This window comes from Mandrillus leucophaeus, unplaced genomic scaffold (genome assembly GCF_000951045.1).
Source record: "Mandrillus leucophaeus isolate KB7577 unplaced genomic scaffold, Mleu.le_1.0 Scaffold183, whole genome shotgun sequence".
Classification (NCBI taxonomy): domain Eukaryota; kingdom Metazoa; phylum Chordata; class Mammalia; order Primates; family Cercopithecidae; genus Mandrillus; species Mandrillus leucophaeus.
This window is the reverse complement of record NW_012101843.1, coordinates 2,781,852-2,808,309: the sequence shown is the minus strand read 5'-3', so window position 1 is coordinate 2,808,309 and position 26,458 is coordinate 2,781,852. Positions and strand designations below refer to the sequence as shown.

The 26,458-nt window shown below is 40.4% G+C and overlaps 1 protein-coding gene across 1 annotated transcript in view; it reads left to right on the top strand.

The window, feature by feature from the left end:
- RBPMS (RNA binding protein with multiple splicing) overlaps positions 1 to 26,458 on the top strand; it is a 106,843-nt gene that overhangs the window by 57,953 nt on the left and 22,432 nt on the right. Inside the window, exon 6 of the mRNA XM_011977744.1 lies at positions 4,558 to 4,708. Within this exon, the coding sequence (XP_011833134.1) occupies positions 4,558 to 4,708 (151 nt within the window). The remainder of the gene's footprint in view (positions 1 to 4,557; positions 4,709 to 26,458) is intronic.

Genomic DNA, 26,458 nt, shown 5'->3' with positions numbered 1-26,458 from the left:
TCTTCCAGGAGACTAAAGTGATGACAACTAAGTGCTGTGTGTGATTCTGGATTAGATCTTGGATCAGGGAAACAAAGGGATGTTCTTGTTTTTAGGAAATCAGACTGAAGTAAAGGGTAAAAGGATATCATGCTTGCTACTTACTTTTAATCAGTTCAGGGGAAACATGGTATGTGTGTTTGATAAATGTGAAATGCTAACATCTAAGCAATCTGGGTAAAGGGTATGTAGGAATTATACTATGTCTGCAATTTTTCTGTAAGTCTACAATTATTTCAGAATAAAGTTTTTTTTTAAAAAGTAACTAGTTTTAAAAACATAGCTGGTTGAATGCTGTGTCCCAGTAGGAAATCCCTTATTGCACCTTTCTCCTTTTGTTTTTAAACTCTGTATTGGATTTTATAAATTATACATATTTGTAAAAATTTCACATGATGGAAAATTGTACAAAAGTCTGTGCCCTCTCTCACCCCTGCCACCAAGTGGACTGCTGTTAACCGGCTGGTTGTCTCATTCTAAACCTTTCTGGACTTACACAGATGGAGAAGTATACATGCGCGTGTATACACAGACTCCTCCACCTCCATACTACTAAACATTGTTGAGTATCTTTTTTTTTTTTTTTTTTCCCAGCCTAATCTAGCCATGGACATCTTTCTCAATATGTATATATAGCTCTGCTTTGTTTGTAACGATTTTTTTTTTCCCTAAATGAGTCATTCCATTGTCCCTGAAACTCGTTGTCAAGGACTGATGGACTAACTTTAGTGTAGAACCATTTGTAACAACACCGGGAGCCTGAAGCTAACAGAATTGAAGTACTCTGTTTATTGTACCAGATAGCCAACACTCTGTCAGGCATGAGGGTGCTCTGAAGACCTCAGTGACAGGAATTTGGAGACTTTTGTTCTAGTGAGAGGCTGTTACGGTGACTCAGCTTTGGTCAACATCATTTTCTGTGTCTCTATATAGGCTCAAGGTTGAAATCTTTATAAGAGAAAACAGGTTTGTGGTCAGGGGAATAAGGGCGCAGAACACAGACACTGGCCCCTGAGTACCCTTCCCAAAGAAGAAGACTTAGAAGGCAGTAGCCATCTCATCCCAGCTACTCTTCCCAGGGCTGCTCTAATGATTTCATGTCTGATCTGTTCTAGTCTCTTCATTGAGTCTATCTTTCCTACCACCCCTAGAGTTACCAGCAACCACTGTGATTCTCAAATGTGGTGCCCATACAAACAGCATCAGCATTACCCTGAACTTGTTACAAATGCAAATTTTCAGATTCCATCTCAGAGCTACTGAACCAGAAACTCGAGCAAGTCCTCCAAGTTGTTGCTGCTAATATTTGAGGGTCACAGACCTACTACATAAAGCTGATATTATCCCCCTCATTTTTAAAACCTAATGGCTCAGCTGCGCACACACTCCAAAGTCCTCACTCATGGCCTAAGAGGTCCTTTGTGATCTCGCCCCAGTCTGCTTGTTCAGCCACCCCACTCCCAACCTTTCCCATCCCAACACCCTTTCTGCATCCTGTTACAGAGAAATTTGCTGAGCCCTTTCCTGAGCTGCACCTGGTGAACTTCTACTCTTCCATCACTTCCTTGGGTGCCTTCCCTGGCTCCCTGGCATGAGACTGCCCTGATATACTTTTAAGTACACTGGACAAGCAAGAAAATGTTGTTTCTCAGCAGTGTCCTTTTATCTCCCAGAATTTGCTCTGAGTAGGGAGTTCAGGCTCTGTAGATTATATGGAACCTGGATTGGTTGAGACTATTGACTGTCCTGGAGCCAGTCAGATTGGGGTGCTTGTAAGTAACTGTTTATATTCAAATTAATATACTAATATTCAGAAACTATCCTTTCTGGTCCATGTAATAATAAATAGGACACCATTTACATTTGGAAGAGAAAGGTTCTCTGTTTATTGTGAGAAGAACGGTGAATTATGAGCAAGAGAGGAAAAGGTTGCTTTTGAAAGACACAGGTTCACCCTTTCACTTGGCAGTAATCTTATCCTGACAGCATTTAATGTGAAGTAATTGTAACCAGAGAAGAATCTTAGTAGGCTTTAATTAAAAACACAAGGAATTTTTTTCTCATGTATTCTTCCTCCTGCCTCTTTTTCGTCTTTCTCTTTTTCTTTTTTCCCTCTTCATTTCTGTGTTCTCCCTTCTCCTGCCCCTCTTTTTTCTCCTCTTCATCATCCCTTAACATTTAAAATGTTTTTGGCTTGGCTAATCCCTATGGATGGAAACTTAGCTGAGCAGGATATTGATTACCAAATATGGTATTGCTGCTAAAGATGTTAGAGGAATGTGGCTTGTATTCTAAGCCTCCGGCCTCTGAATAAGCTGCCAAACAAATTAGGTCATTTTAACTTCTGAGCTTTTTTTTTTTAAATAAGGATGCTGGAACTTTGATTTGGAACATGATGTTGATGTTATTTTAGTTCAAATGGAGGGGGTAAGAAGAAGGGGGCAGGGAGTAGGGGAGACTTAGTTCAGCATGTTTTAGGACTCAAGCCACCAGCCCAGGTTGTGTAAGAGGCAAACACATTATGTGGAGCTTCAGTTGATTCTGGAACCACCAGAGAAAGAACCGAGGCATAGAATTCACATGTACAGCCTCATTTTCTGAGGCCAGATGCTCTAGACTACGACCAGGTCCCAGGATACTCTTCATGTTATCCCCAGTGGTCTGGGCCACAGGATTCATCTTAATGTGAGCTCAGGTTTAGGAAAGTTGCTTCTTCACAGGAAGGTTGGTCAGGTTTAGTGCCAGGGAGGACGTCCTGAAGTTGATGGCAAGTTGCTACTATGTGTGTCTGATGGAGTGTGATGCGATTGAGCAAGTCCTTCCACAGCATACCTGTACTTGAAACCCAGGGACTGTGCTTGTCTCCCAGCAGAGACCACAGTTCTTACCTCCATTCTTGGAAATATTTATTCTGTAGTAGTATTAGCTTTGTTAGGGTTGAAGTTGGTCCACCTCAGTGAGGTCCTTTGTGACCTCACCTCAGCCTGCTTCACAATGCAGCTTTGCTTTTTGTTTTTGTTTTTCCTTAGGTACTTTTTGGGCAAAATAGTATTGAGGTTTCCCAAATTTAAAAAGCAACAAAACAACACAACACCAGTTAAAGAAAATGTTCTTATGTTTCCCAGAACGGGCACTATCTGTTCACTTTTCGGTGTTGATTAGGGTATGCACAAGGGTATTCTCCACATCCCTTTTGCTACTGCCCTCAATTGGTTTCTTCTCAGAATGAGTGAGTCATGCTCGGGAAGAAATTCCACCCACTCCAAGACTTCTGGGTCAGGGCTCTGTGGCTTTTGTTAGGCCTCCCTAAGGACCTCTCTTTCCTTCCCCTTCCCCCCTTATTTCCTGTTAATGCCATTACTATCCAGCCACAGGCTCTTCCTTGTATCCTTGAAGCTGAGCCTGTGAAGTTTGAAGTTCTGAGTTGTTCATCCTGGTCTCTAAAGTAAGAGAGTCTTATTTTTGTGGATATTTCTTTTTCTTTCTTTTTTTTTGAGACAGAGTCTAGCTCTGTCACCCAGGCTGGCGTGCAATGGCGCGATCTTGGTTTACTGCAACCTCTGCCTCACGGGCTCAAGCCATTCTGTCTCAGCATTCCAAGTAACTGGGATTACAGGCACATGCCGCCATGCCCAGCTAATTTTTTTTTTATATTTTAGTAGAGACAGGGTTTCACCATGTTGCCCAGGCTGGTGTTGAACTCCCGAACTAAGGCAATCCACTCGCCTTGGCCTCCCAAAGTGCTAGGATGACGGGAATGAGCTAGGGCATGAGCCACAGCACCCTGCCTGCTCTTATTTTTCTTCAAGCTCATTAGGAAGAACGGTGGCGAGGGGACGGGGGATGTTTTGGAGCCCTCAGGCCCATGTGTATACATTCAGAACGCTAAATGGCAACTGTGGTCTTTGGAGACTCATTTTCAGGACTCCAGTCCCTTTCCAGACCACACCATGAAAACATGGGAACTGAGTGGGTCCCATGGGTGCATATTTAAAATGCACTCTCTTGGGATAGCTTTTTGACATGTAGGGTCCAGAATTCATGGTATTGGATGCTTAATAATGAAGGCATTCTTGAATGGTGGAAGGATTCCAAATAGACTTGTCTTGCCCTAACTTGTCTTTCATAGTGTCTGTGATTTATTTTACTGAATATAATCTGTTTTAGGTAAACTGCAGGAATAGGGTCAAAGGTAACTGAAATTACTATACATTAAAGTGTATAACTGTGCTAGGAATTTCCTGGTTCAAATTTTAAACTGGAAAGTTTTTGTCTAAAAAGAAAAGGAATAGTTGAAAATCTGTGTAACTACATTTTTTAAGTAAATTAAATACCACTGACTTTCAGGACACTTTGTGTTGTCATTTTTCCTGTAACCTGTGTAAGTAGTAAGAATGACAGTGGTTGCTGACCTTTTTTCCTGATAGACCAGGGTTTACTGGTGTGTTTATTTTGTCACCATTCCGGTTTGACTCTAAGGAAATGAAAACATCTTCCATTTGTTCTCTATTTCCAAAGGGCATCCGCTTCGATCCTGAAATTCCGCAAACACTACGACTAGAGTTTGCTAAGGCAAACACGAAGATGGCCAAGAACAAACTCGTAGGGACTCCAAACCCCAGTACTCCTCTGCCCAACACTGTACCTCAGTTCATTGCCAGAGAGCCATGTAAGTCGATCTACTTTTCATTTAAAAATAATAATAACTAAGAACCGTTCGTGTGCTGCATGTGAGGTTACACCACGGGACATGGAGCTGGCTGAGTCTTATTTTCCATTTCTGTGAAGAGGTTGCCTAGGCGTTCTTGGTGTCAGAATTCCAAATACAGCAATCTTGTTTGCAATAGGCTGTCCCAAAAGATGGTTCAGCTTGAACAGAATCATAACTTCAGAATTTCATTTGATGTACTACAGATTTCCTTAATGTGACATTGACCATTGTGAGTATGCCCCTAGTTGCCTTGGGTATAAACCCTTTATTTCCCCATGCTCAGACATGAGAGCTGGTTCTCAGCATTCACTTTAATCCATTTGTTGAAGGATATCAGCTCGGTGGCTTTGGAAAAATAGGATATTAAAAGTGAAAGAAGCAGATCTTAGGAAGTTGGTTCTATTCAGGTTAGCCATAACTCTAGGGGGAAAAGTAAACACACACAAAGAATTTATATATTGGAACAGTCAGTCTAGCAAACTAATACCAGCAAAACTTTAAGGAAATTTGGGGCTTCCTGTTTCAACTTAATTGGATAAGGACACTGGCTGATTGCTCAAGACGTCTTCTACCCCACATTAATAAGCTTATTTCATTATTTCTGCCTTTCATTGAATAACTTTAAAAGATTGAATTTTCTTTCTCAAGCTCAGTCAGTGGCAGAAATGGTGCATGAGACAGGCCTTAACTTTTCCTTTCATTACAGAGCCATATGTGATTTAATATGGCAGGGCATTCAAGGAAACCCAAATGACTTGGATTCCAAGTTATTTGGAATATTTCTGTCCTGTCATTTTTGGTCTGCTTTCTAAACCACACGATTGTGATCTTCTTCCTTTGATAATACATTTTTAACTCTTCTTATTGAAATTGAAGGACACATGGATTCCTTGCTCCCCCCATGTCACATGCATGTCAGATTTAATCAGGTTATCTTTGGAAGTCACAGCCATTCTGTAGCTCAGTCACTCTTGCTTGCTACTCATCAGTAGAAACTAATAGATAAGTCTTCCAGAATGTTCTAAAATAAATGTTTCTATGAATCCAGAAAGTCATAATAGATGAAAAAATTATTTTGTTCTTTCACCTTCTTTGTCCCAGGGAAACTAGAAAATTTTGCTTACTTATTTGGGAAGGAAATCTAAACAAAAGTTACATCTTACAGTGTACTTGTAATACAGGAGAATATAGGAACATTCTTTACATAATTCTTCATCCTTAGAGTATCTAGCTTAATACTTTGTATATTGTATGTATTTAATATTTATTATAGTGAGTGGATAAATTGATACTGAAATTGGGCTACTTGTAGAACTACAGATGGATTTCTATGCCTCTTCTCTCTGAAATGTCTTCTCTCTTGATCAAGGCATCAAAAAAGAGTATTTTTAGGATGCCTGAATTTGTAAAAATAACCTAAAGTAATTCTTTGCCTTTTTAGTGAATTTGCCAACCTCAGATCTCAGAGTTCTTTGAAAAGATTAATTCAGACAGGAAATGTAATGCTGGTGATACTTAACTTTACATCCTCAATTCTTTGCTGAATGCTCTTTTTAACAGGCCCACAAAACTTTTTGTGAATTTCCTATAACAGCCCTGTGACATAGGTAGCCAGGAAGGTTGTAGCCAGGTCACAACATGCTATACAAAAGCAACAAATAGGAACAAACTGAACATTCACAAGTCCCTGAAGTTACAGGAGAGCATAGTAACCGAGCTTAGAACTCTTTTCTGGCAAGCTCTACTCATCTCCCTTCCCAGCATACAGAACAGTGCAAAAATGGCCAGATAGTTTCCATGACAGGGTAAAAACTTGCTCAGCTGTTCACAGCAACACAAATTTGAAGTTTAAATCAATCAATCAATCAATCAATCAATCAATCAATCAATCCAAGCAGCCAGCAGTGTATTCTTGAGGAAAATAAAAGTCAGCATGATTTATCTTAGTATAGCTCATTTTTACAACACAGCGTCTTGATAAGAGCAAGTCCACTGTGGCTCAGGTCAACTTTATTATCCATCGCCATTCCCTCTGGGAACTGGGAACTTGCCCGTCAGATAAACTTGCTTACCTGGAAGCACACCGCAAGACTAAGAACACTGTGTTGGGTTTACACGGACAAGCCCAGTTGCATTGTACTCAGAATTGGGTACTCAAGGTGGTCGGTTTAACTAATCAGGTGTAGACTATAATGGAATTGCAGAATTTGGGGATTGGAAAGGCCCTGAAGGCTAATCTTTGTTGTAGGCCATAGAGGTTTTTTGTAAATGTTTCTTTTTGTTAATTTTTTATATGGTAGTGGCTGAAAAGCACTCGTTGCCATCGCTAAAAGAAGAATGTTCTGTGGTTTGATTATACAACAAACATATACTTGAACTCTCAGTTCTCCATAAATATCTGAACTTAATGAACTTAAATGAGCACCCAGTGTGCTAGACTCTGGAGAAGAAGGAAATTGGTTGCTGCCTTTGAAGAGCTGTCATTCTGAGGAGTTGATGATGGTCAAAGTTGTCAGAAAAACTTGGCCTCATATGAAGGACATAAAACAGATTCTGCAGCTTGGTTGAGATTGCCCCCAATCAGACTCCATATTTGCTGAGCACCTACTGCATTTGTGCCAGGGATGAAGAGTGAGAAAACCAGGTGTTGCAACTTAACCTGGGTAGATGGTGGCCTGCTGTGGAGAACTTTGGCTTCAGGCCAGAAGATGTCAGTGAGAATCCTGTCAATAATTTTGCCAATTATTGACAAGCTTTGTGACCTTTAAGAAAAAAATTTTTTTTAACTTAGTTGTGCTCCTATTCTCTAAGCTATAAAATAAGAATAATACTTTCTGATTGTTAGGAGAGGTAAATAAAACAATATCCTAGGACTGAGCTGAGGATTAAATAGGTATAGTGTATTTAGAGTACTAGGCAGATGTAAAGTACAATCATAATTTGTTAATAAAAAGGATTGGGTTGCCTTTCTTTCCTAATAGTTACAGCAGGTATTGATCTGAGTTGTCATCACAGTTTGAGTATAGCCAATTGTCTTTGCAAGTTAGGAGAAAGCATGAGTGAAATTGTCATACAATTTCAAGAAAGTAGTATGTCTACCTGCCTAAATTTTTATTAATAGAATTGATCATTATTTTGAGCTTTTCTTTCTCTTCCTTGTATGTAATAAAGTTGGAAAAGAACTGTGAGAAAGCGGGAATTAAGAGATGATGAAGAGCCAGGCGTGGTGGCTCACGCCTGTAATCCCAGCACTTTGGGAGGCTGAGACAGGCGGATCACAAGGTCAGGAGATCGAGACCATCCTGGCTAATGTGATGAAACCCCATCTCTGCTAAAAATACAAAAATTAGCCAGGCATGGCGATGGGCGCCTGCTAAAAATACAAAAATTAGCCGGGCATGGCGACGGACACCTGTAGTCCCAGCTACTCAGGAGGCTGATGCAGGAGAATGGCGTGAACCCAGGAGGCGGAGCTTGCAGTGAGCTGAGATTGTACCACTGCACTCCAGCCTGGGCGACAGAGCGAGACTCTGTCTCAAAAAAAAAAAAGATGAGGAAAAATTATAAATGACATTAAATTCTCCTAGATTGTGCATTAAGTTGTATAGGAAGATAGTATTCTATAATAAGAACTCTGCTTTGGAGGTGAAGAAAGAGTAAGTCACTGTTAACTTATTTTTGTTTTTGTCATCTGTAAAGTGATGATGATGTGTGCCAGATGCTCTCCTAAGCATTTTTACGTGAATTATCTCATTTGATTCTCAATAGCACTTGTTTCCCAGTTGAAGAAACTGAGGCCTGGGAAAGTCTAGTAACTTTCCTGAGGTTACACCATCAATAAGTGTGATGGCTGAATAGTGTCCCCCAGAATTCATATGGTGAAGTCTCTGCTCCTAATACCTCAAAATGTAACCATATTTGGAGATAAGATTTTTAAAGAGATGATTAAGTTCAAATGGGGCCCTTAGGGGTGGAGCTCTAATCCATTATGACTGCTATCCTTATAAGAAGAAAAAGAGACACCAGGTACGTATACACACGGAGGAAGGGCCGTGTGCGGACAGAGGACAAGTCAGCTATCTGCAGACCAAGGAGAGAGACTTCAGGAGAAACCAACCCTACAGACACCTCTAGACTGGCCTCTAGAACCGTGAGGAAGTAAATATTTGTTGTTTAAGCCACTCACTCTGTAGTATATCACTATGGCAGTCCTAGCAATACAGTACATCAAGTGATAGAGCCTAGGCTTAAATTCTAGGCTTTTTGTCATTTACTAGTTTTGTAAGTTTGGTTTAGTTACCTAACCTCTCTCTGTCTCAGTTTTCTCAGCTACACAACGGCAATAATAAGGGCCACAGAGTCAGTACACAGTGGCTGTTAGTGTGCATGTGTAAAAATGGACACATTCATGTGCCTTTTGTCCCTCATAATTAAGAGACCTATAGTTTTTCTGTGTTTGTATACTCCGCATCTCACATCTAGAAATACATAATGGATTTTTTTTGGTAACATACCGTAGTTTTATTTTTATGTTTTTTCAGTTGATCATAATTGCCTGATTCCCACCAAGTGTGGAGAGAGGTGCCCTTCAAAGTACTTTTTAAACTTACAGTGTAATGAGGTCTGATTGGGATGTGATTAAAATGCACATATTTAAGATGGCTCATTTGGTTAGTTTGTCATAATACAGATGGAAATGATTGAATAAATGTTCTTGATGAGGTTATACTGTTTGCAATATACCTTATTATAATAGTGCCCTTAAAGGTGGAGGCATTCAACACTTAATAGAGCCTTTACTCAATTTAGACAGATCCTGTCCTTTCCATTCAGTTTTTATGAAGCAGATGTCAAAAGGCTCCAGAACTCTGCAGTAATGAAGATTCTTACACTCCAGCCCCAAGGAGTCTGGTTCTGCAAGTCTGGGCTAGGACGTAGGCCTTGTATTTTTAAAAAATGTAATTGTTCTTATTTTCCTCCCCTCTGGGCTTTTAAAAGCTCTTTGGGAAGTTTCGATACACAGTTAGGTTTGAGAGTCATTGGTAAATCAAGGAATTTTTAAAGTTAAATTCTCCTTCCTACTTTATTTTTTTAATTTTTTTATCTTTTGGAGACGGAGTCTCGCTCTGTCGTCCAGGCTGGAGTGCAGTGGCGCGATCTCAGCTCACGGCAAGCTCCGCCTCCCAGGTTCACGCCATTCTCCTGCCTCAGCCTCCTGAGTAACTGGGACTACAGGCGCCCGCCACCTTGCCCAGCTAATTTTTTGTATATTTAGTAGAGACGGGGTTTCACCGTGTTAGCCAGGATGATCTCGATCTCCTGACCTCGTGATCTGCCAACCTCGGCCTCCCAAAGTGCTGGGATTACAGGTGTGAGCCACCGTGCCTGGCCCTCCTTCCTACTTTCATATTCTTCTCCCTTGCCCCTGCACCTTTCTTCCCTCCTCCCTTCCCTCTCTCAGACAAAAGCTTGCTCTGTTAAATTGGTACTCTTAGATACCTGATCAGCGCATAACCTCTTGATGAATAATCAGATTACTTCCTTGTTTACCTGCCATGTCCTTGGAAGTTCCCATTTATCCAATACTGTCCTAGGCTAACTGGAGGTGAGTTCTCTATCTCATGTCTTAAGAGACCCTGTGAAGGTTCAGGAAAGCCTGTAAAATATCTCACACATTCCCTCCCAGAGACAACACTGAGCAAATAGGAAATCTCTTAACATTCATCTCTGTGGGATGAAGTCATCCAGGGCCTATCTAAAGCTTTCTATGTCCCATGGAACAGAGCCCTGGTGCCTGCATTTTCCAAGGCAGCAGTGCATGGCGTGCACAATTAGAAAGACTGGCAGATGTCTTGTCAGTTTCGCGCTTGCTCTCCTCCAGCAGCATTGTTTATGAAGACTGGGCAGGAGGAATACCTAATCAATCTGGGCAGAAGGAACGGGACACAAGGGGATGACTAAAAGTTGCAGGTGTTTTGAGGGCAGGACTGTCTATTTTATTTTTCCCAGATAACCAAAATCCTACATGCTTCTCAGAAGAAAAATTTTCAGGCAGTCCAGCAAAAAATAAAAGTCATTAAATTCTACTACTACCCAGAGACAATCACCATTAACACTTCGGTGCTTTTCCTTACACACCTTTTAATATGCGTAATAAAATGTATCTCTTTCTGCATTTTGAATTTTGAAATCATTTAACTTACCCCTTTATCTTTAGGACAAAGTTTTGCTGCAAGTGAGACTAAGTGGCCCAGTAGGGCCGAAAATAAAACCTGGGCTCTCACAAAACATCACCTCAGTCTCTGCTGCCATTGCTGTAGAGCACTGTGTATTCATGTGGCACAGATAACAATTACTAGAATCAGAGCAAGAGGAGTAATAGCAGATAGATGTCTCTCTTAACTCTGATGTCTCAAGTAAGCCCAAACCAGCTCCTGAGCTGCTTGAATTCTGGCATTTGATTGAATGATTCATAGGCCTTTATTTAATGGATGGGAAGAAAGGAAACATGTATTGAGCAACTACTTTGTTTCCTTAAGAACTATATGTAAAATACCTATTTTACCCCTAAGGAGACTGAAACTCAGAGTTTGAGTAACTTTCCCAAAGTCACATAGCTCATTTTAAGGCCTGCTTGGCTCTAAAACCCATTGCTAGTCTTAAATCACCACACTGCCTTTTTTTTTCCCAGTTATGTTTTTATTATTTACTTCCCGACCTGCTCCCCCTCCTGCCCTTCAACATTGCCTACCTTATGGTCCATTTCTTGATTGACTGGCAGGGTTAGGCACTGTCACCCAGGCAGGAGTGCAGTGGCACAATCATGGCTCCCTGCAGCCTTGAGCTCGTCTCAAGTGATCCTTCCACCTCAGCCTTCCAAATAACTGGGACTACAGCTGCGTGCCACCACACCCAGCTAAATCTTTATTTTTTGTAGAGTTGGGATTTTGCCACATTGGCCAGGCTCGTCTCCAACTCCTGGGCTCAAGCAGTCCACCTGCCTTGGCCTCCCAAAGTTCTGGGATTACAGGTGTGAGCCATGACCCACTTCTTTTTGAAGTAGCCCATGGCTGCTGACAGCTACAGTTCTTTCGAAGATAATTCCTTAGAAGGTGCTTTAAACTCACTCAGAGCTTTGAAAATGCACTTACTAAAGACACCAGAGGCCTACATCATATTATATAAAGTCAGGATTTCAGTGATAGTCAGCTACTTATTGAAAAAATCAAGGCTGGGCGTGGTGGCTCATGCCTGTAATCCCAGCACTTTGGGAGGCTGAGGTGGGTGGATCACTTGAGGTCGGGAGCTTGAGACCAACATGGTGAAACCCCATCTCTACTAAAAATACAAAAATTAGCCAGATACGGCAGCGCTCACCTGTAATCCCAGCTACCCCAGAGGTTGAGGTGGAGAATCACTTGAACCCAGGAGGCAGAGGTTGCAATGAGCTGAGATGGTGCCACTGCACCCCAGCCTGGGTGACAGAGCGAGCCTCTGCCTCAAAATAAAATAAAACAAAAAATCAAGCTTCAGACTGGGCGCAGTGGATCATGCCTGTAATCCTAGCACTTTGGGAGACCGAGGCAGGCAGGTTGCCTGAGCTCAGGAGTTCGAGACCAGCCTTGGCAACATGGCAAAACCCTTTCTCTAAAAAAAAAATACAAAAAATTAGCTGGGCGTGGTGGTGTGCGCCTGTAATCCCAGCTACTTGGGAGGCTGAAGCATGAGAATTGCTTGAACCCGGGAGGCAGAGGTTGCAGTGAGCTGAGATCACACCATTGCTCTCCAGCCTGGGTGACAGAGTGAGACTCTTGTCTCAAAAAAAAAAAAAAAAAAATCAAGCTTCACTATAATTCAGTAGCATCAAATTTGATGACCAAGGTGCATTAACTGTAAAATGTATCCTAAAGTTAAGCCACCAGATCATTTATATTTAGTTTGGTGTACTTTGTACTCTCTGGGAAAACTAAAACTAACATGGAAAATAAAACTAACATAAAAATGTGAGGGACTGTCTTATATGATATTGGGTTGGTTATTCAGGGAGATAAAATTTTCAGTTCATGTTAAGAGAACATGCCTCAAGTCAGTCAGTCTCTCTCTGTTTTTGGAGATTGGGCCTTACTTTGTCACCCATGCTGGCCTAAAAGTCCTGGGTTCAAGCTATCCTTCTGCCTCAGCCTCCAGAGTAGCTGGGAGTATAAGCACACACCACCTTGCCTGGCGTTTCTTCATGTATTTCCTTTTTTATTATTTTTTATTTTTATTTACTTGTGTAGTTTTTTTTTTGTTTATACATTATATATATGCATGTGTACATACTGTATAAAAATACAGCATATGGCAGGTTTTTTGGTTTAGTTTAGCTAAAACATATGGTCATACTATTCTTAACATGAGTTCTCACCTCGTGGACGCCTTTCCATCCAGGACTGTGTATCCAGAGCATTGTTTTTTTGTTGTTGTTTGGGTTTTTGTTGTTGTTGTTGTTGTTTGAGGTTAGATCTTTGCTCTTTGACCCAGACGGGAGTACAGTGGTGCAATCATACAGTCATATCTCATCACTTCAGTCACCAATTCCCGGGCTGAAGCCCAGGTGATCCTCCTGCCTCAGCCTCCTGGCTAGTTAAAAAAAAATTTTTTTTGTGGAGACGGGCTCTCGCTATTCTGGGCCTTCTCGCTAGGCCTCCCAAAGTGCTGGGATTACAGGCAAGAGCCACTGCACCTGGCCACTGACCATACTTACACAAATTCTCACCTCATGAACACCTTTCCATCCAGGTAGATTTCATCAAGACTGCCTCCTTAAGCCCTAGGAAACTGTGTTGAGGAGACAGGCATAAGAGCAGAACTCCATATGATCTCTTTCGTGTAAAGGGAGGAGTTCAGTACAGTAGTGATAAATAAAAAGGGGAAGGGGGGCCTGCCCTGAATTTTCTTCTAGATATCACCTGGAATGCTACTGGGTGGGTGCATTTAGAGGTACACTTAGAAAGTGGGAAGAGGTGATAGTGAGGGCACACGTCATTATTTCACACCTTTTTCTAGCCTCCTGTCTCTGCTGGTGAGGGATAGGTGAGGGATAGGAGTGTGAAGAAGAGGTTTTGGGGAGAAAGTAATGCAGAGGCCTGGGGCAGTCAGAACCATCGGGTGATAGCAAAAGAAAGAGGCCAGGAAGTGAGACACAGAGGAGAAAGACATCAGACTGTGGCAGCCGAGCCTGCAGGGGTGTGCTCACTTGACTTGTGCCCATGCCCTTTGAGGCAGCTCTGCAGTGGGGGGACTCTATCCTAGCGATTCTGTCCTTGCTGTGGACCAGTTTGAAGCTGCTATAAGCAGTGTTCACAAAAACACGCGGATGATTTCCATTCTTTGTATTTAGACTTCATAACTCTGAACACCCTCACCACTCCAACCATCTGTGGGCCAGATTGTCCCTTCAGATGAGAGAGACTCTTCTGAAGAGTCTCGATGCGTATTTGGCACTCTGGATATGTATAAGAGCCCCAGGGTCCAGGCACAGTGGCTCACACCTGTAATCCCAGCACTTTGGGAGGCCAAGGCCAGTGGATCATCAGAGGTCAGGAGTTCAAGACCAGCCTGGCCAATATGGTGAAACCCTGTCTTTACAAAAATACAAAAATTAGCTGGGCATGATGGTGGATGTCCATAATCCCAGCTACTTGGGAGGCCGAGGTGAGGGAATCGCCTGAACCTGGGAGGTGGAGGTTGTCATGAGCCGAGATCGTGCCGTTGCACTCTAGCCTGGGCAACAGAATGAGACTGTCTCAACAACAAAAAGCACCAGGTGCCATGGCCTTGGGTATTCTAAGAAATAAAAACATGATTGAAAACCACAGAAAAGGAGGACAGCAGGATATTCTTGGACACCAGAGACCTATGTTCATTTCTACCCATATCCCACCCTGACACATATAAGAATGAAGCAAAACCCCATTTTTCTAAGAAGAAAGATCAAACATCTGATTTGATCAACACCTGTCTCCTCTACAGATCTGCATGTGTTCCTTGGTATTGCTTAGCATGGATAGTTTTAGTTTTTAATAATTTAATAATAACGTTAGGCAATGGATTTGGTAGGAATGGTTTTCAAATATAGATATATCTTGTTTTATGTAGGAGATACATAATTGCAGCACAGTGTAGATCAGCTGATTCAGTTAATATACATTATGATTTAATGGTAGTCTATCTTTGAATATCAAGGCTATTAACATTTGCCTTGATTTCTGTTTCTTCCTTTTTTTTTTTTTTTTAAGACAGGGTCTTGCTCTGTTGCCCAGTGCAGTGGCACAATCTCGGCTCACTGCAACCTCCACCTCCCAGGTTCAAGCAATTCTCCCGCCTCAGTCTCCCAAGGAGCTGGGATTACAGGGTCGTGCCTCCTTGCCTGGCTAATTTTGGCATTTTTAGTAGAGACAGGATTTCACCAGGCTGGTCTTGAACTCCTGACCTCAGGTGATCCACCTGCCTCGGCCTCCTAAAGTGCTGGGATTACAGGTATGAGCCATAGCACCCAGCTGAATTTCTGTTTCTTTATTAAATCATTAAGCAGCTGTAAACAAATAACAAGACATCAGGGGCCAGGTGCGGTGGATCATGCCTGTAATCCCAGCACTTTGGGAGGCCAAAGCAGGCAGATCACGAGGTCAGGAGATCAAGACCATCCTGGCTAACGCGGTGAAACCCTGTCTCTACTAAAAATACAAAAAAATTAGCCAGGCGTGGTGGCGGGCACCTGTAGCAGGAGAATGGCGTGAACTCCAGGAGGCGGAGCTTGCAGTGAGCTGAGATCGCGCCACTGCACTCCAGCCTGGGCGACAGAGCTGGAATGCAAAAAAAAAAAAAAAAAACCAACTCAGGGACTGAAATCTCTTTGGATATCACAGAATTATATTGTAATGCAAATAATTGCCCCAACTTTTGTTTTATAAACTCAAATTAATCATTATATTCTTAGAGATGAAAAAGTAAAAGGAGTTGATTTACTGGGACAATCCAGAAGAAATAAAAACAATTATTTGAAGACCATTGCTCAATTATTTGAAGACCTCACTTGCTCATTGTGAAGGAAGGTGTTTCTTATATTGTTGATACAGGTTCCTTTTTACTTCCCATTTGTAATCCTCAAATAAAGAGCTATCTTTTCTTCTACAGTATGGCAGTTCTCAAAAGCATGGTCCACGCACCCCTGGTTGGTCTCTGAGATTCCTTCACGGAGTACATGAGGCCTATATTATTTTCACAAGAATAGTTTGCCATTCTCATGTGTAGTAGTGGACATAACCACTGGCACCTTCATACATATCAAGACAGTGGCACCAAAATACATTAGTAATCATTTACCAATGTGAGCATTAGTAAAAAGTGTGCAGCAGTAAAGTGTGCGTCCTCACTCCTGCACACTTTGTTAAAAAAAAAAAAAAAAGCCAATTTTACCTGAGAATGTTTTCGATAAACAGGTAAAAATTATTAATGTTATGTAATCTCAACTCTTCAGTGCAAGTCGTTTTATGATTAAGTGTGACAGAATGAGGAGTGTACATAAAGCTGTTCTGTAGTTGTTTAAGGTATGAGGTAAATGGCTGCTTTCTTCAATCCATTTTTACTTAACACTCATAAACTATGGTTATTCAGACTTGGATTTTGGCCAACTTTTTCATGAAAAATTGTGAGATGTGCCTGTCACTTCATGGAAAGTGACAGTTTTTGTTCCAAATAATAAAATTTTAGCTTTAAGGCAAAAATTAGAATTTTTGAAAACTAATCTACCACAATGATTTTGACAGCTTCCCAACAGATTGGTGGTGATGTTAATGAATTTTTTTTTTTAATTGAGATGAAGTGTCACTCTGTCACCCAGGCTAGAGTTCAGTGGCTTGATCTTGGCTCCATCTCAGCATTCCCAATAGCTGGGACTACAGGTGCAAGCCACCATGCTGGGCTTTTTTTTTTTTCTCTTCTTTTTTTTCTTTTTTTTCTTTTTTTAATAGAGGCAGGTTTCACCATGTTGTCCACGCTGGTCTCAAAGTCCTGACCTCAAGTGAGCTACCCACCTTGGCCTCCCATAGTGCTGGGAATACAGGTGTGAGCCACCACTCCCAGCCATATTAATGAAATTTTAAAGTGCACAATGAAATGGGTCAACATTTGGAAGATCCACATAACTCATTGAACCATTATCTTCCAAATGACCAATGTATCAGATTCCAAAATCATGCATGGGTAAAGGTCATATAAAATGGAACAATGGATTTTTAAAAATCTTTTTTAGTTTTTACTTTTTATTAGAGACCATATCTCACTCTGTTGCCCAGTGGCTCGATCATAGCCTCAAACTCCTTCTGGGGTCAAACGATCCTCTCTCCTCAGCCTCCAGAGTAGCTGGGACTACAGGTGTGTGCCTCCAGACCCAGCTAATTGTTTAATGTTTTGTACAGATGGGGTCTTACTTTGTTGCCCAGGCTGGTATCAAGCTTCTGGGGTCAAGCCATCCTCCTGCCATAGCCTCCTAAAGTGCTGGGATAGCAGGTGTGAGCCATCACACCAGGCCAGGACAATGGATTTTAATGGAACATAATAGGAAATCTCATTGATAAGGCTTCAGATTCCATAATCCAAGACATCTTTAATAACCACCCCTTAATAAGTGTTGGTGTAATAGCAGAGAAGAATATCCAGTTACCCGTAGAGTATTGAAATATTACTCCTTTGACCAGCTAGGTGCATATCTCTGTGAGACCATATTTTTTTCATATGCTAGAGCCAATACAATATGTTACAGTAGATTTAATTAGAAGCAGATATGAGAAATCGGTTGTATTCTATTAAACTAGATACTAAAGAGATTTGCAAAAATGTAGTACTAAAGTTTTATCTTGGTTTTTTTTTTTTTTTCCTAAATAGGTAGATTTCATTAAAATATCTTATTTGTAGTAGTGGGTTTTTTAAAAATAAAAAAACCATGAATTAATAAACTTTTTTTTTTTTTAAGAGATGGGGGTCTTACTTTGTTCTCCAGGCTGGAGTGCAGTGATGCCATCACAGCTCACTGCAGCGTCCAACTCCTGGGCTTAAGTGATCCGCCTGCCTCAGTCTCAAGTAGCTGCTACTACAGGCACGCACTACCTTGCCTGTCTAATATTCTAATTTTTTGTAGAGACGGGGCCTCGCTATGTTGCCCCAGGCTGGTCTTGAGCTCAAGCAGTCCTCCCACATCAGCCTCCCAAAGTATTGCCATTATAGGCCTTAGGCACTGTACCTGGCCACTTACCTTTTTTAACTTCAAAAGTTTATAATATGGTAAAAAACGACACAAACAAAAGTTCTTTTTGACTTGATCGTTTTTACATGTGTAAAGGTGTCCTAAAACCAACGTTTAAAAACCTCTGGTATTATTCATTTAAGATTAACATTTTTTTTGTCCCGGCGCGGTGGCTCACACCTGTAATTGCAGCACTTTGGGAGGCTGAGGCAGGTGGATTACTTGAGGTCAGTAGTTCGAGACCAGCCTGTCCAACATGGTGAAACCCCATGATTACTAAGAATACAAAAATTAGCCAGTTGTGGTGGAGGGTGGGGCCCGTGTAATTCCAGCTACTCAGGAAGCTGAGGCAGGAGAATTGCCTGAACCCAGGAGGGAGAGGTTGCAGTGAGCTGAGATTGTGCCACTGTACTCTAGCCTGGGGGACAGAGTGAGTGGAACTATACCTCAAAAAAGAAAAAACACCTGCAAGCTTTTTTTTTGTGCCAGCCTCTCCTGTAAAATGGGTCTTTTATTTCTACTGTATATTCTGTAGTGACTAGCCCAAGAGTAACTGGTTGTATGAGGAGCTGGATAACACACCACCCATTCATTCTTATAGTACCTCTTTGGGAGACTCTGCACACACCAAGTATCTTTCACAAATGCCCAATTCTCTTCCACCACAATACCAGTTCCAAATGTGGTACCAACTTATTTCAAGAAATGTGGAAATTAAACAAAAATTTTTTAATACAAAGATTTAAGGCATTTACAAAATTACACATTTTTTTAAATACAAAGATTTAAGGCATTCCAGAAACATAGTTTTTATTATACGTGTATATACAAGTACAGTGCCATGTGCCACCAGATACAGTGGCATGTGCCTGTAGTCCCAGTTACTCGAGAGGCTGAAGCAAGAGAATCAGTTGAGCCTGGGAATCTAAGGCTATAGTGTGTCTTGCCTGTGCATAGTCACTGCACTGCAGCCTGGCCAACGTAGCGTGCATGACTCCATCTCTAAATACACACACACACACAGACACACACAAGTTTTCCTCATGTGAACTGATTTTTTAAATAATATAACTTATTTAAATCTGTATGTTTTAAAAATTGAGTGCTGAAAATTATGTTACCTACCCAGAGATAAATATTTTAACATTTTGGATGAATAGCTATACAAATATACAGGTAGATACTGCATGAATGGGATTTGATATTACATCCTGCTCTGGTATCTGCTTTCATTCTCAGCTCTAGACCTTATTTTTTTTGTTTCTCAGTAGATACATAGGCCAAGACCCTATCTTGAGAGAGAGAGAGAGAGAGAGCGTGTGTGTGTGTGTGTGTGTGTATGTGTGTGTGTGTGTGTGTGTCTAGCTGATCCATACAGTGGAATACCATGTAACCAAAGCTCTTTTCATTTGGGAAAACATTGGCAGAAGTGATGGTTGCTTGGAGAGTTAAATCTCTGGAGTACATATAATGTAATCTGTGCAAACTCAGGTCCCTTATCCTTCTTTTCATTCTGCACTTTGTGTAGCTACTAGGATCCTAGCTATACTGAGATATAATGGAGGAGCAGCAGTGTCTCTACTTAAACAAAATAGTTTAATTAGTGGCTGAAGGTGGAGGGGTGTCTTTCTGTCTTTTAATTAAATAGCCCTCAGAAGGTCAAGGAGATCATACTGGTCAAACATTAACAGTTCTGTACAGGAAATTATGGTGAGTTCCTGTTCTAATTTTCTCACTTGAGTTTAGCAAACATTTGAGGGGAGGTGAGAAATTAAAAAGCTGAATAAGTTACAGTTCTGCTCTTGGAGTGTTTACACATAGGAGAGGAAACAGGCCTGTAAGGAACTGCCATGTAAGGTAGAGCAAGTGTTCAGTTGAAGTTACAGACAATGCTTGTGCAACTGATGAAGCCAATAATTATTCAGTGCGTGGGAAAGACCTGGTAGTCTTCTTCTTTTAGCTGAACATGAGAAAGATTTCAGTTAAATAGAAATTGTGGAAACAGATCTACAGACTCAAGGGGTGGCCAGCGTGAGGATCAAAAACTGAAAGTGTAGGGAGGAAGAAATCACAAAAGAGCTGGAGCTCATGATCCAGTGCAGCTGAAGAGATGCCCAGAAGGAAACAGAAAGCAGCAGCGCTGGACAGGAGTATTGTGCCGCATTTAGGAAATCTAGATACCATTTGTTCTGTGAATAGGAGGAAGCTTGTCAGGATTCACAGAACGCATCTCATCAGCATGCTGCTTTATTCATCTCAGAAGTAGCATGTACGGAATAGGCAAACTCTGATAAAGGAGTATGGAGAGGTTTCTTGTGTTTTTTCTTTGTTTTGTTTAAAATGACTTACATTAACTGTGTTACACATTCTGTAGGGCAGAATTCCAGGCACAGGTTAACTGGATCCTGCTTGTGGTCCCACATGACTGAAATAAGTATGTTGGCTGACTTGCGATTTCATCTCATGTTTTTCCATTCCCACATGGTTGTGGTAGAATCTAGGACCTTGAGGTTGTAGGCAGTTAACTAGGAGTATGACTTTTTTATTCATTCATTCATTCATTCATTTAGAGACAGAGTAGAGTGTTGCTTTGTCTCTTAGACTGGAGTGCCAGTGGCATGATCTCAGCTCACTGCAACCTCCACCTCCTGGGTTCAGGCGATTCTTCTGCCTCAGCCTCCCGAGTAGCTGGGATCACAGGTGTGAGCCACTGTGCCCGGCCAAGCATGACTTTTTTTTTTTCTGAAAAGGAGTATGATTTTTAGCTGTCATTTAATTGAACCCCCACCACATGCCAAATACAGGCACATACATACATGATCGTTAACCCCTCCTGACCTCAGTGTAAGCCAGTATTACCTACACTTGATAGATGGAGCAGAGAGTAAGTGGAATGCTGATCACACCTTACACCCTGAGCAGAAAATGATGTTTTTCAGGTGATGTTGCTAGTGTCCCCCACCCAGAAGCCTGAATTTAGTTGGAAAGGAAAAGTTTTATTAAAAAGTCTTTCCCTTGTGACTTTAAGGAAGAAGGAGGGGCATGTTTGCAAAAGAAACACTGCTAATGAACGTTTTCCTGTTAAATCACATACATCTTAGGACTCCTATCTCATGGAATCAGTATCTTCTTGGCAGTTTTACAAAGAAACCTGATTTTAAAGCCACAATGCAGAAGAGATTGGTGTCTTCTATGGCTTGGGTTTTATCTGCTTGGAGGGTATGTGTCTAATTCTCTTATTCCCTCTCATACTGGTAAATATACCAAAATATAGAGAGAATAGTATGACCAATCCCAAAACTCATCATTCATTTTTAACAGTTATCAAGATTTAGCCACAACTTTTTGATTGCTTCTTTCTCCTCCTCCTCATTTGTCTTTTTACGATTGAATTGGTCAGTCAATATATTTGCATTAGTTATATCTTTTAAGTGCCTTTTAATCTAGAGCAGTTTCTCTCACCCTACTTGGGAGGCTGGAGTGGGTGGATCTCTCTTTTTTATGCCATTGGATTGTTGAAAAAAGTGCCAGCCTTCCTGGGAAAAGATTCTCTGCTGGTTTTTGTCTGTTTTCTTCTTTTAGATGTCCTTTTGCTTGTTCTTGTGTCCCCTCTATTTACTGTAAATATAAAAGCTTGATTAGATTTGCAAGGTTTGGTTAAATTCAGCCTGGCCATTTTGGGGTATGAGTACATCATAGGCTGTACTGTGTACTTTATGTGACATCCCTTTATAAAATAACTAATTTGGGGGCTATTCCATATTTGGTGTAAACTAAGAGGGGTTTGTGGATTCAAGCCTCCATTGTAAGGTCCCTATCACCTTCATTTTAACGACTTCATGTATTGATCTTTTTCCTCATTACTTCATTAGTGACTGAAAAATGTTGATTTTTCTAATTGGTTGTTTACCCTGAAATATAGGTCATCCAAAAAAGCAGGACAAATGCTTAATTCTTTTCCTTTTAGTGCAAATTTTCAGCCTAAGACATTGGTGCCTGGTAATCTCCATTGGTGATCACTGTTTCGTGGGGGGTTGTTTGTTGCATCGTCGTTGTTATTGTTTCCCCTTTCCCTGTTTTTGAGTATTATCATGAACTCGTGTTTTTTAGTATATTTTCAGGGTTTTCAGAATACCGCAGTCATTATTCTTTCTGATGTCCAGGGGCAGGGAAGGGACAGTATCTTTTTGATAGAAGGATATACCAGGACTCCCTCAGTGGACTGAGTTTTGGAATGTCCATCATTTGTAAGAGTGATGCGGTCTCACTTCCTAATGGTTCAGAACCATTAGAGGTACTTCCCTGGGTGCCCAGTATGACCTATAACTGTTAGAGTATAACGCACTTCTTTGGCTATTTATCTGGTTAAAGCAACTCCTTTATCCACAGAAAAGCCCACTTTTACAGCTTTGTGAGGATAAAATTTTTAGAAAGGAAACAGATTTTTAAAAAATTACTAAGATTCTTTAGGAACTACAGTAGAAGACTGGGATTACTAGTGACTATACATTATTTTTTATTTTCTTCCCAATTGTAAGGCTGTGTCAGCAGAACATGAAATTAAGCTAAAAGTGGAAAGGTGGGACATGTAATAGCCAGAATGTTCATCAACAACAAAAAAAATTTATCTTGTAAAAAGTGTGTCTTTGCACGTAAAATAAACATAAAACAGACTGAGCACTGATATTGACTAGATGCTTTAAAATAAGCAGAAGGGGCAGAAAGTTAAATATTTAGATTAGTTCAAAATGTTAGCTTTATAGTAGTGTGCCATTGATGGAGTATTCCTGGAACATGTCTTCTCTGCTTGTTTTAACACCTGACCTTGGTCCCTGAAATGGAATGTATAGACAGGAAGACAGTGATATGGGTGGGTTTGTTTGACATTTTCTCTTTGTTTGAATAAGCCCTTTAGTTGTTTCTTAATACTATTGAATATTTAGTGGCTTTCTAGGACCAAGACAGTATGGTTCTGTCATTCTGTCATGATTGGTTTGGGTTCATTCACGTTTTCCCCAAAAGGACTAGACACACTTGAATCTGAGGTTGAATTTAATTGACTTTTTCATTGTATGTTTATGGTTTATGAAGAATAGATGAACTTTGTCAACAAAGATGGTGCCTGGCAGAAAGATTGAAACTTAGTAGGCTCTTGTTGTGGGAATGTTTATTTCCCTGCTTCTCTCTCTCTCAGGGTCGTTATATAAAATTATTTTAGATTACTCATATAATTGTGAGTAATCTAAATTATATTAGTATAATGTGAGCATAACGTCCTCCATGTTTATCCATGTTGTTGCAAATGGTAGGATCCTCTCCCCGCCCCCCTTTTTAAGGCTGAATAATATTCCAATTCCTGTATACACCACATTTTCTTTGTCATTTGCCATTTAGATTGCTTCCATGTCTTGTCTTAATGTTACAGTGAACATGGGAGTACAGATATTTGTTTAGATGGTAAATCTTAGGTTGCGTTGTTACCACATCCTCCAAAATAATAAATAAAGAAGATAGAATGAGAGAATTGGAGAAATGTTGGTCAGAAGAAACAAAATTTCAGTTAGGAGAAATAAGCTCAAGAGATCTATTGTGCATTATGGTGACTGTAGTTAATAATGTAATAGATGCTTGAAAATTGCTGGGAGAGTAGATTTTAAGTGTTCTTATCAGAAAAACCTAAGTATGTCAAGTAATTCATATGGTAATTAACTTGATTTAACCATTCCACAGTGTACACATATTTCCAAACATCACATTGAGCCAGGGCTGGTGGCACAGGCCTATAGTCCCAGCTACTTGTGAGGTTGAGGTAGGTAGATCCCTGGAGCCTAGGAGTTCTAGTCCAGCCTGGCCAACACAGTGAGACCCCATCTCTATTAAAAACAAAAAAACACACACACACACACACACAAAACCAATTCCAGCCTGGGCAACAAGAACGAAACTCCACCTCAAACAAACAAACAAAACATGTGGCTGGGTGGAGGGGATCATGCCAGTGATCTCAACATTTGGAGAGGCCAAGGTGGGCAGATTGCTTGAGCCCGGGAGATCAAGACTGTAGTAAGCCATGATGGAGCCACTGCACTCCAGCCTGGGCAACAGACCAAGACCCTTTCTCAAAACACAAACACACATGTGTAATGTTGTACACCGTAAATATATACAATTTTTAATTTGCCAATTGAAGCTATAAGTTAATTTTATATAATTTTTAAAAAGGATAGGAGGAAACTTTTGGAGATGATGAATATGTTTATGATATTGATTGCAGTGAGAGTTTCATGGGTATATACTTACCTCCAAACTCATCAAGTTGTAGACATTAACTATGTACAGCTCTTTGTATCTCAGTCATTTCTCAGGTGATTTTTTAAAAAAATACTTATCTTTCTGATAGGCAGAAATGGCATGACATTTTAATAGTTGATTTATAAAGTTTTTTGTCATATACTTATTGACCATTTAATTTGAGAATGGTATTTTCCAGTTATTTGTCAATTTCTTGTTTTCCTTGTTGATAGGTCTATATAAGAAGAATAATGCTTTCTTGACTAGTGTGGGTTGCTTTCAGGTGGATGCTTTCCTCATTGGTTGAAGGAGAAGTTGGTGATTCTGTTTTCTTTTTTCCTCTCCCTCAAAATTAATAGTATGAGCACCTCCACAGCTGGTAGTTTCTCTTTAAAATAATGATGGATTAGGCTGGGTGCAGTGCTTCATGCTGTAATCCCAGCACTTTGGGAGGCTGAGGCAGGCAGATCACTTGAGGTCAGGAGTTTGAGACCAGCCTGGCCAACATGGCAAAACCTCGTCTCTACTAAAAAGACAAAAATTAGCCAGGCGTGGTGGTGCGCACCTGTAATCCCAGCTACTCGGGAGGCTGAGGCAGGAGAATTGCTTGAACCCAAGAGGCAGAAGTTGCAGTGAGCCGAGATCGCACCACTATACTCCAGCCTGGGCAAGAGAGTGAAACTGTCTCCCAAAAAAAAAAGTTATAATGATGATGAAGTTCCTGTTTTGTTTTACCTCACTGAGCTGTAATAGGAATAAAATGAGATAATGTGCTTTAAAATATGTTAAGTACTACATAATGGCATGTTGCAAATACAGTCCAAGGCTTAAGCAGCTTCATTTGGAGTATCATCTGAGTAAGGTTCCTCTAGAAATCTAGCGTGCAGGGGAGGCCAGGGCTGTAGGGTGAGCACATGGCAGGGGAAGAATTCCTCAAAATTGTAACTGTAAAAATAAATCTAACCTTGATGCTTTTTCTTTTCTTGATTTCCATAAATTGCATTATACTTGATATAGACCCATTTTGTGATCTCATAGCTGCATTAGCATGTTAATTTCTGCTGAGTGGGTTAGTAATCAAATAACCAAATGGATAGACAAGAAAAGAGACTTTATAAGTGGATTATCTTGCTTTCCAGTGTTACCATTTTTAATGATGGTCTACTCAGTTTTACTTTAACTTTTTGTTACGGAAAATTTCAAACATATATAAAAGTTGAAGGATTTTTAGCATAACGTTTTATTGCTTTAAGTTTGTTTGAATCAACGTTCAATATGTTCCCTCTCATTCTCCCTTGCTTTTTTGCTTGCAGTTTATTTGTTGTGGAACCCAGATGGTTGGTCCTGTAATTTCCTAGGTATCTCTGTGGTTTTGTTTAGCATGATTCTGTTTCTAAATTATCGCAAATTAGTAGTTATCTTTTATATATTTTTTTTTTATCATGCAAGAATACCTGGTAGTGTGTGCTTCAATCAAGGGGCACATTGTGATGTTTACAGCCATTGATTATCTTTATCAGGATCTACCAATTGCCCATTCCTTTTTATGTTTATTTACTTGTCTTTTGGTTATGTTAATGTATTTCATTAAATTAAAAAATATATTATATATTTGTCAAACAGTGCTGTATGAAGATTATACCAATGTACACAGCCAATAGCCATGTACCAGAATATCCATATTTTTTTTATTTTATAGATATCTGAGGTTTAAGGAGATATGTAGTTTTCCGCAAGATTACATAGCTATTCAGTACAATACTCAGCTCTATATATGTAAATTTTGCGTTAATCTCAGACATAACACCAGTTTTCTTCTCTCCTCTCACTGTTATTGCCCATCTTCATTTTTTGAAAAATTATAGAAAGGCAGATATAAGTAGGGCAAGGTGAGATGAAAAGAAGGGAACTAAGCAGTTAACATAGGAGGGTTAAAGACCCAAATGTGATTTCCAGAACATTCTGCGCTTTCTTCTCTCATACTAATTCTCTAGTGCTTAAAATTCTCCAGCCATTGATAGTCATTACTTAGGTCTACTAATTCATTCCCTAATCTTTTGTATTTTTCTTTTCTTCTCTTTTCTTTTTTTTTTTTTTTTTTGAGATGAAGCCTGGCTCTGTTACCTAGCCTG